Here is a 14627-nt window from a genome sequence, read left to right on the forward strand (position 1 = left end):
TTTGGATCCCCCATCCTTTGGGATCCCCCCAATCCCAGAGTCCCCCCCATCCTTTGGGATCCCCCATCCTTTGGGATCCCCCCCAATCCCAGAGTCCCCCCCATCCTTTGGGATCCCCCCATCCTTTGGGATCCCCCCCAATCCCAGAGTCCCCCCCCATCCTTTGGGATCCCCCCCAATCCCAGAGTCCCCCCATCCTTTGGGATCCCCCATCCTTTGGGACCCCCCCTCCTTTGGGACCCCCCACCCCTCAGGATCCCCCCCATCCTTTGGGACCCCCCCCTCCTTTGGGACCCCCCACCCCTCAGGACCCCCCACCCCAATCCCGGTGCCCCCCCAGAGCTGCAGTTCGTGCTGGAGGCGGACGCGGAGCGGCGCCGGCGGGGGCAGGTGCCCCGGGTCACCTTCCTGGCGCGGGGGCCCGCGGACCCCGAGCACCGAATCTCGGGGACCCTGGAGCTGCCCCGGCAGCGCGAGCGCGGCTGCGTCACCGCCACCTTCCGGCTGCACGTGCGTGCTTCGGCCTCCTCTTCCTCGAGGCCTCCTCTTCCTCATCCTCATCTTCCTCGGCCTCCTCTTCCTCAGCCTCCACCCCCATCCTCATCTTCTCATCCTCATCTTCCTCATCCTCACTTTCCTCGTCCTCCTCTTCCTCAGCCTCCATCCCCATCTCATCTTCCTCATTCTCATGTTCCTCATCATCTTCCTCATCCTCCTCTTCCTCAGCCTCCATCCCCATCCTCATCTTCCTCATCCTCATTTTCCTCATCCTCATCCCCCTTCCCCTCCTCATCCCTGTCCGCATCCTCATCATCCTCATCCTTGTCACTGTCTGCATCCCCGTCCTTGTCCCCACCCTCATCTTCCTCATCCTCATCCCTGTCTCCATCTTCATCCCCATCCTCCTCATCCTCATCCCCATCTCCATCTTCATCCCCATCCTCCTCATCCCCATCCCCATTCCCATCTTCATTCCCGTCCTCATCATCCCCATCCCCATCCTCCTCATCCCCATCTTCATCCCCATCCTCCTCATCCTCATCCCCGTCTCCTCCTCCTCCTCATCCCTGTCTCCATCTTCATCCCCATCCTCCTCATCTTCATCCCCATCCTCCTCATCCTCATCCCCGTCTCTGTCTTCATCCCCATCCTCCTCATCCTCATCCGTCTCCTCCTCATCCCCATCCTCATCCCCATCTTCATCCCATCCTCATCCCCGTCCCCATCCCCATCTCCATCTTCATCCCCATCCTCCTCATCCTCATCCCCATCTTCATCCCCATCCTCCTCATCCTCATCCCCGTCTCTGTCTTCATCCCCATCCTCCTCATCTTCATCCCCATCCTCATCCCCATCTTCATCCCCATCCTCCTCATCCTCGTCCCTGTCTCCTCCTCATCCTCATCCCCATCTCCGTCTTCATCGCCATCCTCCTCATCCCCATCCCCATCTTCATCCCCATCCTCCTCATCCTCATCCCCGTCTCCTCCTCATCCCCATCCTCCTCATCCCCATCTTCATCCCCATCCTCCTCATCCCCATCCTCATCCCCATCTTCATCCCCATCCTCATCCCCGTCCCCATCTTCATCCCCATCCTCCTCATCCTCATCCGTCTCCTCCTCATCCCCATCCCCATCCTCATCCCCATCTTCATCCCCATCCTCCTCATCCTCATCCCCGTCTTCATCCCCATCCTCCTCATCCTCATCCCTGTCTCCTCCTCATCCCCATCCTCCTCATCCCCATCCTCATCCCCATCCTCATCCCCGTCCCCATCCCCATCTTCATCCCATCCTCCTCATCCTCATCCGTCTCCTCCTCATCCCCATCCCCATCCCCATCCCCATCTTCATCCCCATCCTCCTCATCTTCATCCCCGTCTTCATCCCCATCCTCCTCATCCTCATCCCTGTCTCCTCCTCATCCCCATCCTCCTCATCCCCATCTCCATCCCCGTCCTCCTCATCCCCCATCTTCATCCTCATCCTCCTCATCTCCATCCCCATCCCCATCCTCCCCACCCTCATCCCCACCCCACCCCCCCCCCCCCGGGTTCCCCCAGCACCTCCCGGCTCCCCGAGTGCCACCCTGACCTTCCTCCCCTCCTCCTCCTCCTCCTCTCCCTGTGCCGCAGGACGACATCCGGGACAAGCTGCGTCCCATCGAGCTCAGCCTCGCCTACGCCATCGGGGCCACGCGGGGGTGGCACCGGGGGGCCCCGGGGGGCAGCGCTGCCCCCGCTGTCCCCTGCGCTCAGCCCCCGCCAGCCCAGCACGCACCGCGCCGAGGTGGGCACCGGCCACACCTGAGGGTCACCGGAGGGTCACCTGAGGGTCCCCCCCACCCAGTGTCCCCCAATCCCAGTTTGGGACACCCAGAGTGTCACCTGTGTCCCACCCAGTGTCCCCCAGTCCCAGTTTGGGACACCCAGAGTGTCACCTGTGTCCCCCCCCGTGTCCCCCCCAGTGTCCCCCAATCCCAGTTTGGGACACCCAGAGTGTCACCTGTGTCCCCCCCCCCAGTGTCCCCCAGTCCCAGTTTGGGACATCCAGAGTGTCACCTGTGTCCCCCCCAGTGTCCCCCAATCCCAGTTTGGGACACCCAGAGTGTCACCTGAGTGTCCCCCCCTCCGTGTCCCGCCCAGTGTTCCCCAATCCCAGTTTATCACCTGTGTCCCCCCCCCCGTGTCCCCCAGTCCCAGTTTGGGACATCCAGAGTGTCACCTGTGCCCCCCCATGTCCCCCCCACCACCCAGTGTCCCCCAGTCCCAGTTTGGGACACCCGGAGCATCACCTGTATCCCCCCCCAGTGTCCCCCCGTGTCCCTCCCATCCCAGTCTGGGCCACTTGCAGTGTCCCCCGTGTCCCCCCTGTGTCCCCCCAGTCCCACCTGGGGCCACCTGAAATGTCCCCCCCCCATTCCTGGCAGTGCCCCATCTCCCCTGGGGGTCCCTGCAGTGTCCCCTGTGTCCCCCCAATCCCACCCGGAGTGTCCCCCCCATTCCTGGCAGTGTCTCGGGGTCCCTGCAGTGTCCCCTGCGTCCCCCTTGTCCCACCCGGAGTGTCCCCCCCCCCATTCCTGGCAGTGTCTCGGGGTCCCTACAATGTCCCTCCTGTCCCCCCATCCCAACTTGGACCCCCTGCAATGTCCCCCCTCCCATTCCCGGGAGTGTCCCCCCCCTGCCCCCCGTGGCTGTCCCCACATTGTCACCGTGTCCCGCGCTGTCCCCCCCCGTCCCCCCGTGGCTGTCCCCGCATTGTCACCGTGTCCCCGCGCTGTCCCCCCCTGCCCCCCGTGGCTGTCCCCGCATTGTCACCGTGTCCCCGCGCTGTCCCCCCCCGTCCCCCCGTGGGCTGTCCCCGCATTGTCACCGTGTCCCCGCGCTGTCCCCCCCTGCCCCCCGTGGCTGTCCCCGCATTGTCACCGTGTCCCCGCGCTGTCCCCCCCTGCCCCCCCAGGTGCATTTCCTGCGCCAGGGCTGCGGCGATGACAAAATCTGCCAGAGCCACCTGGAGCTGCGGCCGCGCTTCTGCGCCCGCCGGGGCGACAGCGACTTCCAGCCCCTGCCCAGGTGAGGGGACAGCGGCCACCCCGGGCTGTCCCCAACACCCCCCGGGGGCCGCTCTGCCCGCTGGCACTGCCACCTTCGCCGTGAGGGACCGGCGGTGTCCCCAAGGGGGTCTCACAGGGTGAGGATGGCACTGCCACCTGCATCCTGAGGGACCGGGGGTGTCCCCAAGGGGGTGTCACAGGGTGAGGATGGCACTGCCACCTCGCTGTCAGTGGTGTCCCCAAGGGGGTGTCACACGGTGAGGATGGCACTGCCACCTCGCTGTCAGTGGTGTCCCCAAGGGGGTGTCACACGGTGAGGATGGCACTGCCACCTCGCTGTCAGTGGTGTCCCCAAGGGGGTGTCACACGGTGAGGATGGCACTGCCACCCTCGCTGTCAGTGACCGGGGGTGTCCCCAAGGGGGTCTCACAGTGGCTCTGCCCACAGGGACGAGAATGGCACTGCCACCTTCTCGGTGAGTGACCAGAAGGACGTGGCCCTGGAGGTGCTGGTGACCAACGAGCCCTCGGACCCTTTGGAGCCGCAGAGGGACGGGGGACGATGCCCACCAGGCCCTGCTGGTGGCCCACCTTCCCCCCGGAGGCTGCCCTACGCTGCCATGCGCCCCGCCGAGGCCGGGGGGCTCGGGGTGCGGGGACAGGGGGACCTGGGGGGGGACAGGAGGGGCGGGGGGGGGAGGGGGATGGGATGGGGATGTAGGGTGGGGTCAGAGCTGGAGGCCCGGGATGGTCCTGGGGGGTGGGATGGGGTCAGTTCTGGGATGTTCCTGGGGGTCCTGGGGGTCTGGGATGGGGTCAGTTCTGGGGTCTGGGATGGTCCTGGGGGGTGGGATGGGGTCGGTCCTGAGGGCGTGGATGGTCCTGGGGTGTGGGTTTGGGTCAGTCCTGGCGGTCTGGGATGGTCCCGGGGGTCCTGGGGGTGTGGGATGGGGGTCCTGGGGGTCTGGGATGGTCCTGGGGGGTGGGATGGGGTCAGTTCTGGGGGTGTGGGATGGTCCTGGGGGGAGGGGATGGGGTCAGTGCTGGGGGTCTGAGATGGTCCTGGGGGTCCTGGGGGTGTGGGATGGTCCTGGGGGTGGGCTGGGGGTCCTGAGGGTCTGGGATGGTCCTGGGGGTCCTGGGGTGTGGGATGGTCCTGGGGTGTGGGATGGGGTCAGTGCTGGGGGTCTGGGATGGTCCTGCGGGGTGGGATAGGGTCAGTGCTGGGGGTCTGGGATGTCCCTGTGCTCTGGGATGGGGTCAGTGCTGGGGGTCTGGGATGGTCCTGCGGGGTGGGATAGGGTCAGTGCTGGGGTCTGGGATGTCCCTGTGCTCTGGGATGGGGTCAGTGCTGGGGGTCTGGGATGGTCCTGCGGGGTGGGATAGGGTCAGTGCTGGGGGTGTGGGATGTCCCTGGGCTCTGGGATGGGGTCAGTGCTGGGGGTCTGGGCTGGGGTCAGTGCTGGGGGTGTGGGATGGTCCTGGGGGTCTGGGATGGGGTCAGTGCTGGGGGTCTGGGATGGTCCTGGGCTCTGGGATAGGGTCAGTGCTGGGGGTCTGGGATGGGGTCAGTTCTGGGGGTGTGGGATGGTCCTGGGCTCTGGGATAGGGTCAGTGCTGGGGTCTGGGATGGGGTCAGTTCTGGGGGTGTGGGATGGTCCTGGGCTCTGGGCTGGGGTCAGTGCTGGGGGTCTGGGATGGTCCTGGGGGGTGGGATAGGGTCAGTGCTGGGGGTCTGGGATGTCCCTGGGCTCTGGGCTGGGGTCAGTGCTGGGGGTCTGGGATGTCCCTGGGCTCTGGGCTGGGGTCACTCCTGTAACTTCAGGCTGGGGGGTGACCCCGGTGGTGCCCGCGGTGGGAGGGGGGCTCAGCCGTGTCCCCAAATCCCCTTAGGACAAAGTGCTGTGCTTGGCCAACCAGAACGGCTCCAGGGTGGAGTGCGAGCTGGGGAACCCCCTCAAACGCGGGGCGCAGGTGGGCGCAGCCCCCTCCCCAAATTCCCCCCAGCCCCCCCCGGCCCCCTCTCCCCTCCCCAGCGCTCACCTGTGCGCTCGCAGGTGCGGTTCTTCCTCATCCTCAGCACCTCGGGCATCTCCATCCACACCACGGAGCTGGCGGTGCAGCTGGAGCTGTCCACGTGAGCCGGGCGGGGGGCTGCGGACCCCCGGGGATGGGGATTGGAGACCCCCGGGATTGGGGACCCCCGAGATTTGGGGGCTGGAGACCCCCCAGGGTTTGGGAGTCAGAATCTGGGGGGGTTTTAGGGGCTGGAGAGCCCAGGGTTTGGGGGTCAGAGCTCAGGGGTTTTAGGGGCTGCGGACCCCCGGGATTGGGGATTGGAGACCCCCGGGATTGGGGATTGGAGACCCCTGGGGATTGGGGACCCCCGAGATTTGGTGGGCTGGAGACCCCCGGGCTTTGGGAGTCAGAATCTGAGGGGGTTGAGGGATGGAGAGCCCAGGGTTTGGGGGTCAGAGCTCAGGGGTTTTAGGGGCTGCGGACCCCCGGGGTTGGGGATTGGAGACCCCCGGGATTGGGGATTGGAGACCCCTAGGGATGGGGACTCCCGAGATTTGGGGGGCTGGAGACCCCGGGGTTTGGAGTCAGAATCTGGGGGGGTTGGGGGTCAGAGCTCAGGGGTCTTAGGGGCTGCGGACCCCCGGGATTGGGATTGGAGACCCCCAGGATTGGGGATTGGGGACCCCCGAGGTGGCGGATGGAGACCCCCGGGGATGGGGACCCCCAAGATTTGGGGGGCTGGAGACCCCCCGGGGCTTTGGGAGTCAGAATCTGGGGGGGTTTTAGGGGCTGGAGAGCCCAGGGTTTGGGGGTCAGAGCTCAGGGGTTTTAGGGGCTGCGGACCCCCGGGATTGGGGATTGGAGACCCCTGGGGATGGGGATCCCCAAGATTTGGGGGGCTGGAGACCCCCCAGGGTTTGGGAGTCAGAATCTGGGGGGGTTGGGGGTCAGAGCTCAGGGGCTTTAGGGGCTGCGGACCCCAGGGTTGGGGGCTGAAACCCCCAGGGTTTAGGGACTGGAGACCCCCGTGGTTGGGGGCCAGAATCTGGGGGGATTTGGGGTCAAAACCCCGGCGGATTTGGACCCCCCAGGATTTGGGGTTTGGACAAAACCCCAGGTAGTTTTAGAATCCAACCCCCTAAAATTTAGGGCCGGGGGGCTACAATTTGGGGGTCAAACCCCCCCGCGTGATCCTCGGGGTGGGTTTTTTGGGGTTCTTTTTTGGGATTTCACCCCTCCGGACCCCCCCAATCCCCCCCCCCAGCACCAGCGAGCAGCCGGGCCTGGAGCCGGTGGTCGCCCGCGCCCGCGTGGTCATCGAGCTGCCCCTGGCCGTGACGGGGTGAGTGGGGAGGGGGCTTTTGGGGTGACTTGGGGGAGGTTTTTGGGGTCGGGGACCCCCCTCCCCTCAAAGCAGCGCTGTCCCCACAGCGTGGCCGTGCCCCCCCGGCTGTTTTTTGGGGGCAGGTGGTGGGGGAGAGCGCGGTGAGGACCCGAGAGCCAGGTGGGCAGCGCCGTCCGCTTCGAGGTCACGGTGAGACCCCCCCCCGCCCCAAAACAGAGCCCACCCCCCCCTCCCCGGGACCCCAAAATGGGGAAGGGGCTGTGGGACCCCCGGGGGGGCTCGTTCTGGCTGAGCCCCGCCCCATCCCGTGCGCTTTGGGGGGTGGGATTTGGGGTAGGGGGGAAATGGGTGTGGGGGGGGGGTGTTTTGGGGGGGTGGGGGTGCACATAGGGGAATGTTTTTGGGGTGGGGGTTCATTGAAGGGGGTGGTTTGGGGTGGGGGTCCTTGTGAGAGGGATGATTTGGGGTGGGGGGGTCCATAGCGAGGGAGTTTGTGGGGTGGGGGGGACTCATGGGGGCTGGTTTTGGGGTGGGGGGCTCCATACAGGGGCTGGTTTTGGGAGTGGGGCTTCATTGAGGGGCTGTTTTGGGGGTCGGGGCTCCATGTCGGGGCTGGTTTTGGGGTGGGAGGGGCTATTTTTGGGGTGGGGGTTCATTGAGGGGCTGTTTTGGGGATCGGGGCTCCGTGCCGGGGCTATTTTTGGGGCGGGGGCTGTTTTTGGGGTCGGGGCTCCATTCCGGGGCTGGTTTTGGGGTGGGGGCTGTTTTTGGGGTCGAGGGCTCTGTGCCGGGGCTATTTTTGGCGTGGGGGCTGTTTTTGGGGTGGGGGCTCCATGCCGGGGCTGTTTTTGGGGTGGGGGTTCATTGAGGGGCTGTTTTGGGGTCGGGGCTCCATGTCGGGGCTGTTTTTGGGGCCGGGGCTGTTTTTGGGGTCGAGGCTCTGTGCCGGGGCTGTTTTTGTGGGGTGGGGGCTCCATGCCGGGGCTGTTTTTTGGGGTGGGGGTTCATTGAGGGCTGTTTTTGGGGTGGGGGCTCCATGTCGGGGCTGTTTTTGGGGTCGAGGGGGCTGTTTTTGGGGCAGGGGCTGTTTTTGGAGTCGGGGCTCCATGCCGGGGCTATTTTTGAGGTGGGGGCTATTTTTGGGGCAGACGCTGTTTTTAGGGTCTCTACTGCGCACCAGAGCTGTTTTTTTGGGGCGGGGGGTCCCGTTTGTGCTCCCCCCCGCAGGTGTCGCAGCGGGGTCCGGTGCTGAAGACCCCCGGCTCGGCCGCGCTGACCGTGCAGTGGCCGCTGGAGCTGCCCAACGGGAAGTGGCTCCTGTACCCCCTGAGCCTGGAGCTGGGCACCCCCCCCGTGCCCTGCAGCCCCCCCGCCAACCCCCTGCGCCTGGCACTGGTGCGGGAACCGGGGGGGGGCCGGGGGTCCTGGGGGTGGCCAGGAATGTCCACAGGGGGCTGGGGGTGTCCTGAGATGTCCAAAGGTGTCCCTGAGGTGTCCCTGGGGTGTCCTGGGGTGTCCAAAGGTGTCCCTGGGGTGTCCTGGGGTGTCCAAAGGTGGCCAGGAGGGGGACAGGAGGTTTCTAGGAGGTGGCCAGGGGTGTCCAGGGGTGTCCTGGGGTGTCCTGAGATGTCCAAAGGTGTCCCTGGGGTGTCCAAAGGTGTCCCTGGGGTGTCCTGGGGTGTCCAAAGGTGGCCAGGAGGGGGACAGGAGGTTTCTAGGAGGTGGCCAGGGGTGTCCAGGGGTGGCCAGGGGTGTCCAAAGGTGGCCAGGGGTGTCCAGAGATGTCCAGGGTGCCTGGAGGGGAGGACAATGGATGGTCAGGGGTACCCAGGGGTGGCCAGGGGTTACTCAGGGGTGTCCAGGGCTTGCTTAGGGGTGTCCAGCGGTGGCCAGGGGGTGGCCAGGGATGTCCTTGGGTGTCCAGAGAGTGTCCAGAGAGTGTCCAGAGGGTGTCCAGGGGTGTCCGAGGGTGTCCAGGGGGTTACTCAGGGGTGTCCAGGGATGTCCTTGGGTGTCCAGGGGTGTCCAGAGAGTGTCCAGAGGGTGTCCAGGGGTGTCCGAGGGTGTCCGGGGGTTATTCAGGGGTGTCCAGCGGTGTCCAGGGATGTCCTTGGGTGTCCAGAGAGTGTCCAGAGGGTGTCCAGAGGGTGTCCAGGGGTGTCCGAGGGTGTCCGGGGGTTATTCAGGGGTGTCCAGCGGTGTCCAGGGATGTCCTTGGGTGTCCAGAGAGTGTCCAGAGGGTGTCCAGGGGTGTCCAGAGGGTGTCCAGGGGTGTCCAGGGGTTACTCAGGGGTGTCCAGGGATGTCCTTGGGTGGTCCAGATGGTGTCCAGAGGGTGTCCAGAGGGTGTCCAGGGGTGTCCAGGGTTACTCAGGGGGTGTCCAGCGGTGTCCAGGGATGTCCTTGGGTGTCCAGAGGGTGTCCAGAGGGCGTCCAGAGGGTGTCCAGGGGTGTCCAGGGGTTACTCAGGGGTGTCCAGCGGTGTCCAGGGATGTCCTTGGGTGTCCAGAGGGTGTCCAGAGGGTGTCCAGATGTGTCCAGAAACCAGGGGGTGCACGAGGAGTGTCCAGGGCTGTCCGGGGGTGTCCGGGGGTCCCTGTCCACCCCCCTCACGCCAGTCCTTCCCCCCCCAGGAGCCGCCGGGCCGGGGGGGACCCCCCCGAGGAGCCCCCGCCCCGCTCGTGGTGGGTGCCCGCGGGGAGGAAGAGGAGGAACGTGACCCTGGTGAGCAGCGTTGGGGGGTTTGGGGGGGTCCCTGCTCGTGGGGGGCACCCGCTGTGGGGTGTCCCCGCTCTCGGGGTGTCACCAGGCCTGGGCTTTGGGGTCCTCCTGCTTTTGGGGTGTCCCTGTCCCCGGGATCCCCCCCGTTCCTGGGGGGTGTTCCGGGGTGCCCCTTCTGCGGCACTGTCCCATTTTGGGGTGTCCCCATTGTCGGGGTGTCCCCTTTTGGGGTGCCCCCGCTCTGGCATTGCTCCATTTGGGGCTGTCGCCATTCCCGGGCTGTCCCCATTGCCGAGGTCACTCCGTTCTGGGGGTGTCCCCTCTCTCTGTCACCCCCCCGTGTCGCTGTCCCCCAATCCCGGGGTGTCCCCTCTCTCTGTCACCCCCCGTGTCGCTGTCCCCCCCTCTCTGTCCCCTCTCTCTGTCCCCTCTCTCTGTCACCCCCCGTGTCGCTGTCCCCCCATCCTGGGGTTGTCCCCTCTCTCTGTCCCCTCTCTGTCCCCTCTCTGTCACCCCCCCATGTCTCTGTCCCCTCTCTCTGTCCCCTCTCTCTGTCACCCCCCCGTGTCGCTGTCCCCTCTCTCTGTCCCCTCTCTCTGTCCCCTCTCTGTCACCCCCCCGTGTCGCTGTCCCCTCTCTCTGTCCCCTCTCTCTGTCACCCCCCCGTGTCGCTGTCCCCTCTCTCTGTCCCCTCTCTCTGTCCCCTCTCTGTCACCCCCCCGTGTCGCTGTCCCCTCTCTCTGTCCCCTCTCTCTGTCCCCTCTCTGTCACCCCCGTGTCGCTGTCCCCAGGACTGTGCCCAGGCCACGGCGCGCTGCCGCCCGTTCCGGTGCCCGCTGCCCACCCTGGAGCGCTCGGAGCTGCGGGCGCGGGGCCGCCTCTGGAACGGGACCTTCCTGGAGGTGAGAGACCCCCGGCGAGGGGAGGGGGCTGGGGAGTGGTCCCGAGGCGGTGGGGAGGGGGCTCAGCCCGGCCTGGACCCCTCCCCGAATTCCCAGGAGTTCCTGGATGTGGAGAACCTGGAGCTGATCGTGCGCGCCGCCGTCTCGGTCACCTCCCCCCGCGGCAATGTCGTCATCAAGGACGCGGTGGCGCAGGTGGGACCCCCTTGGGGACACCCCCGGGACCCCCTTGGGGACACCCCCGGGATCCCCCTGGGGACACCCTCGGACACCCTTGGGGACACCCTCGGGACCCCCTTGGGGACACCCCCGGGATCCCCCTGGGGACACCCTCGGACAATCTTGGGGACACCCTCGGGACACCCTTGGGGACCCCCTTGGGGACCCCCTTGGGGACACCCCCGGGACCCCCTTGGGGACACCCTTGGGGACACCCTCGGACACCCTTGGGGACACCCCCGGCACCTCTTGGGGACACCCCCGGGACCCCCTTGGGGACACCCTCGGACACCCTTGGGGACAGCCCCGGGACCCCCCTGGGGACACCCTCGGACACCCTTGGGGACACCCTCGGGACCCCCTTGGGGACACCCCCGGGACACCCTTGGGGACACCCTCGGACAATCTTGGGGACACCCTCGGGACACCCTTGGGGACCCCCTTGGGGACACCCCCGGGACCCCCTTGGGGACACCCTCGGACACCCTTGGGGACACCCCCGGGACCCCCCTGGGGACACCCTCGGGACCCAAATGACCCCTCAATGACCCCGATGTCCCCAATGACCCCAATGACCCCCTGACCCTCCCACTGACCCCTCAATGACCCCACTGTCCCCTCAATGACCCCACTGACCCCGATGACCCCTCAATGACCCCAATGACCCCCTGACCCTCCCACTGACCCCCCAATGACCCCACTGTCCCCTCAATGACCCCACTGACCCCTCAATGACCCCACTGCCCCCTCAATGACCCCCTGACCCTCCACTGACCCCTCAATGACCCCGCTGACCCTCGATGACCCCAATGACCCCATTGACCCCTCAATGACCCCACTGCCCCCTCAATGACCCCAATGACTCCCAATGAACCCACTGACCCCTCAATGACCCCCGATGACCCCAATGACCCCACTGCCCCCTCAATGACCCCAATGATTCCCAATGACCCCACTGACCCCTCAATGACCCCAATGACCCCTCAATGACCCCACTGACCCCTCAATGACCCCACTGCCCCCTCAATGACCCCCTGACCCCCCACTGACCCCTCAATGACCCCACTGACCCTCGATGACCCCAATGACCCCATTGACCCCTCAATGACCCCACTGCCCCCTCAATGACCCCAATGACTCCCAATGACCCCACTGACCCCTCAATGACCCCCGATGACCCCAATGACCCCACTGCCCCCTCAATGACCCCAATGATTCCCAATGACCCCACTGACCCCTCAATGACCCCAATGACCCCTCAATGACCCCAATGATTCCCAATGATCCCACTGACCCCTCAATAAGCCCAATGACCCCCGATGACCCCCCAATGACCCCAATGACCCCTCAATGACCTCACTGCCCCCTCAATGACCCCAATGACCCCTCAATGACCCCACTGACCCCTCAATGACCCCACTGCCCCCTCAATGACCCCCTGACCCCCCACTGACCCCTCAATGACCCCACTGACCCTCGATGACCCCAATGACCCCATTGACCCCTCAATGACCCCACTGCCCCCTCAATGACCCCAATGACTCCCAATGACCCCACTGACCCCTCAATGACCCCCCGATGACCCCAATGACCCCACTGCCCCCTCAATGACCCCAATGATTCCCAATGACCCCACTGACCCCTCAATGACCCCAATGACCCCTCAATGACCCCAATGATTCCCAATGATCCCACTGACCCCTCAATAAGCCCAATGACCCCCGATGACCCCAATGACCCCTCAATGACCCCACTGCCCCCTCAATGACCCAATGACCCCTCAATGACCCCACTGACCCCTCAATGACCCCACTGCCCCCTCAATGACCCCCTGACCCCCCACTGACCCCTCAATGACCCCACTGACCCTCGATGACCCCAATGACCCCATTGACCCCTCAATGACCCCACTGCCCCCTCAATGACCCCAATGACTCCCAATGACCCCACTGACCCCTCAATGACCCCCGATGACCCCAATGACCCCACTGCCCCCTCAATGACCCCAATGATTCCCAATGACCCCACTGACCCCTCAATGACCCCAATGACCCTCAATGACCCCAATGATTCCCAATGATCCCACTGACCCCTCAATAAGCCCAATGACCCCCGATGACCCCAATGACCCCCAATGACCCCTCAATGACCCCACTGCCCCCTCAATGACCCCAATGACCCCTCAATGACCCCACTGACCCCTCAATGACCCCCCAATGACCCCGTGTCCCCCCCCCCCCCCAGATGTCCGTGTCCCTGCACCTGGACCCGGGCGTGGCCGTCACCGGGGTCCCCTGGTGGGTGCTGCCGCTGGCGGCGCTCCTGGGGCTGCTGCTGCTGGCCCTGCTCGTGCTGGGGCTCTGGAAGGTGAGGGACCCCCGGGACGCGTCGCGACATATCGCGACATATCACAACATATTGCGATATATTGCGACATATCACGTCGTATCATGTCATATCGTGCCACATCATGCCTGCTGTGCCACCCCAGCTGTGTCGTGTCGTGTCACATCGCGACATATCACGACATATCGCGACGTATCGCGACATATCGTGCCGTTTTGTGACACGTTGTGCCTGCTGTGCCATCCCAGATGTGCCACGTCGTGTCACGTCGCGACATGTCGTGCCATATCGTGGCGTGCCGTGCCATGTCGTGCCACCCCAGCTGTGTCCTGTCGTGTCGTGTCACATCGTGTCATGTCACGACATACCGCGCGTATTGTGTCATGTCCTATTGTCTCATATCGCGACATATCACGACATATCATGTCATATCATGCCACGCCGTGCCACGTTGTGCCACCCCAGCTGTGTCGTGTCGTGTCATATCGCAACATATCGCGACGTATCGCGACATATCGCGATATATCGTGACACGCGGTGCTTTCTCTCGCCCCCCCTGTCCGCAGCTGGGGTTCTTCCGGCGGGCGCGGGCGCCGCCCCCGGCCGTGCCGCAGTTCCGGGCCGTGCGGATCCCACGGGAGCAGCGGCCGCACGTCCACGAGGGCCGGACCGGGACCATCCAGCGGCGGGAATGGGCGGCCAGCCCCGGCGGGAAAGGGGACGGGGACAGGGACGGGGACGGGCCTCGGACACCCGGATCCGCCTGAGGGACCCCCGGGCCGTGGGGTGGACACGGGGTGGACACGGGATGGGGATGGACATGGGATGGAGTCGGGATGTGGGATAACGGACACGGGACATGGACACGGGCCACGGACAGGGGCACAGGACAGGACACAGGACCCGGACACTGGGACAGGCCCAGGGAAGGCCCCACGGAGGCCCCACAATGTCCTGGAGCTCCCGGGATGGGCAGTGGCCGGACAGAGCCATCGGCCTGGGGTCACTCGGGTCCTGGGGGTCACTTCAATCCCGGGGGTCACTTGGGTCTCAGGGGTCACTTGGGTCCCAGGGGTCACTTGGGTCCTGGGGGTCACTTTTTGTCCCCAATAAAAAGCGCTGACCCCACACAGACCCCGAGTCCTCCTTCAGCGTCCAGGAGTGGCCGCCGCCATGATGGGTGTGACCGTGATGCCGCCATGATGGGTGTGGCGGCCGCCATGATGGGTGTGACCGTGATGCCGCCATGATAGGTGTGGCAGCCACCATAATAGGAGTTGCCGCTTCCCCATCAGGCCAAGCCGTGCCTCCCGGACTAACGGGACACGTCCCCGCCCCACCGCTCGGTCCGGCCGCCGCGGACCCGCCACACACCCGACAACGGCGCCTGAAGCGCGGCGAGCGCGGCCCTGTCCACACTCAAGATGGCGCCGCGCCGAGACCCTCAATATGGCGGCCGCGCCGTAATGACGTCATTCTCCTTCCGGCGCGGGCCGGAAGAGGCGCGGCCATGGCGGCGCGG

The 14627-nt window shown here is 65.7% G+C and overlaps 1 protein-coding gene across 1 annotated transcript; it reads left to right on the plus strand.

The window, feature by feature from the left end:
- Positions 1-308: 308 nt before the first annotated feature.
- On the plus strand, positions 309-14237 carry LOC125320860 (integrin alpha-7-like; the record flags this gene model as incomplete). Its single annotated transcript, XM_048293284.1, is given in 15 exon segments — positions 309-510; positions 2137-2223; positions 2225-2290; positions 3461-3573; positions 4002-4203; positions 5447-5527; positions 5611-5690; positions 6837-6914; positions 7004-7106; positions 8145-8338; positions 9551-9641; positions 10430-10540; positions 10637-10735; positions 13004-13126; positions 13672-14237. Coding segments are annotated over 15 exon segments (1831 nt in total), but the record flags the coding sequence as incomplete, so codon positions are not given.
- Positions 14238-14627: the final 390 nt, after the last annotated feature.

Source organism: Corvus hawaiiensis, unplaced genomic scaffold, assembly GCF_020740725.1.
Source record: "Corvus hawaiiensis isolate bCorHaw1 unplaced genomic scaffold, bCorHaw1.pri.cur scaffold_231_ctg1, whole genome shotgun sequence".
Taxonomy (NCBI): domain Eukaryota; kingdom Metazoa; phylum Chordata; class Aves; order Passeriformes; family Corvidae; genus Corvus; species Corvus hawaiiensis.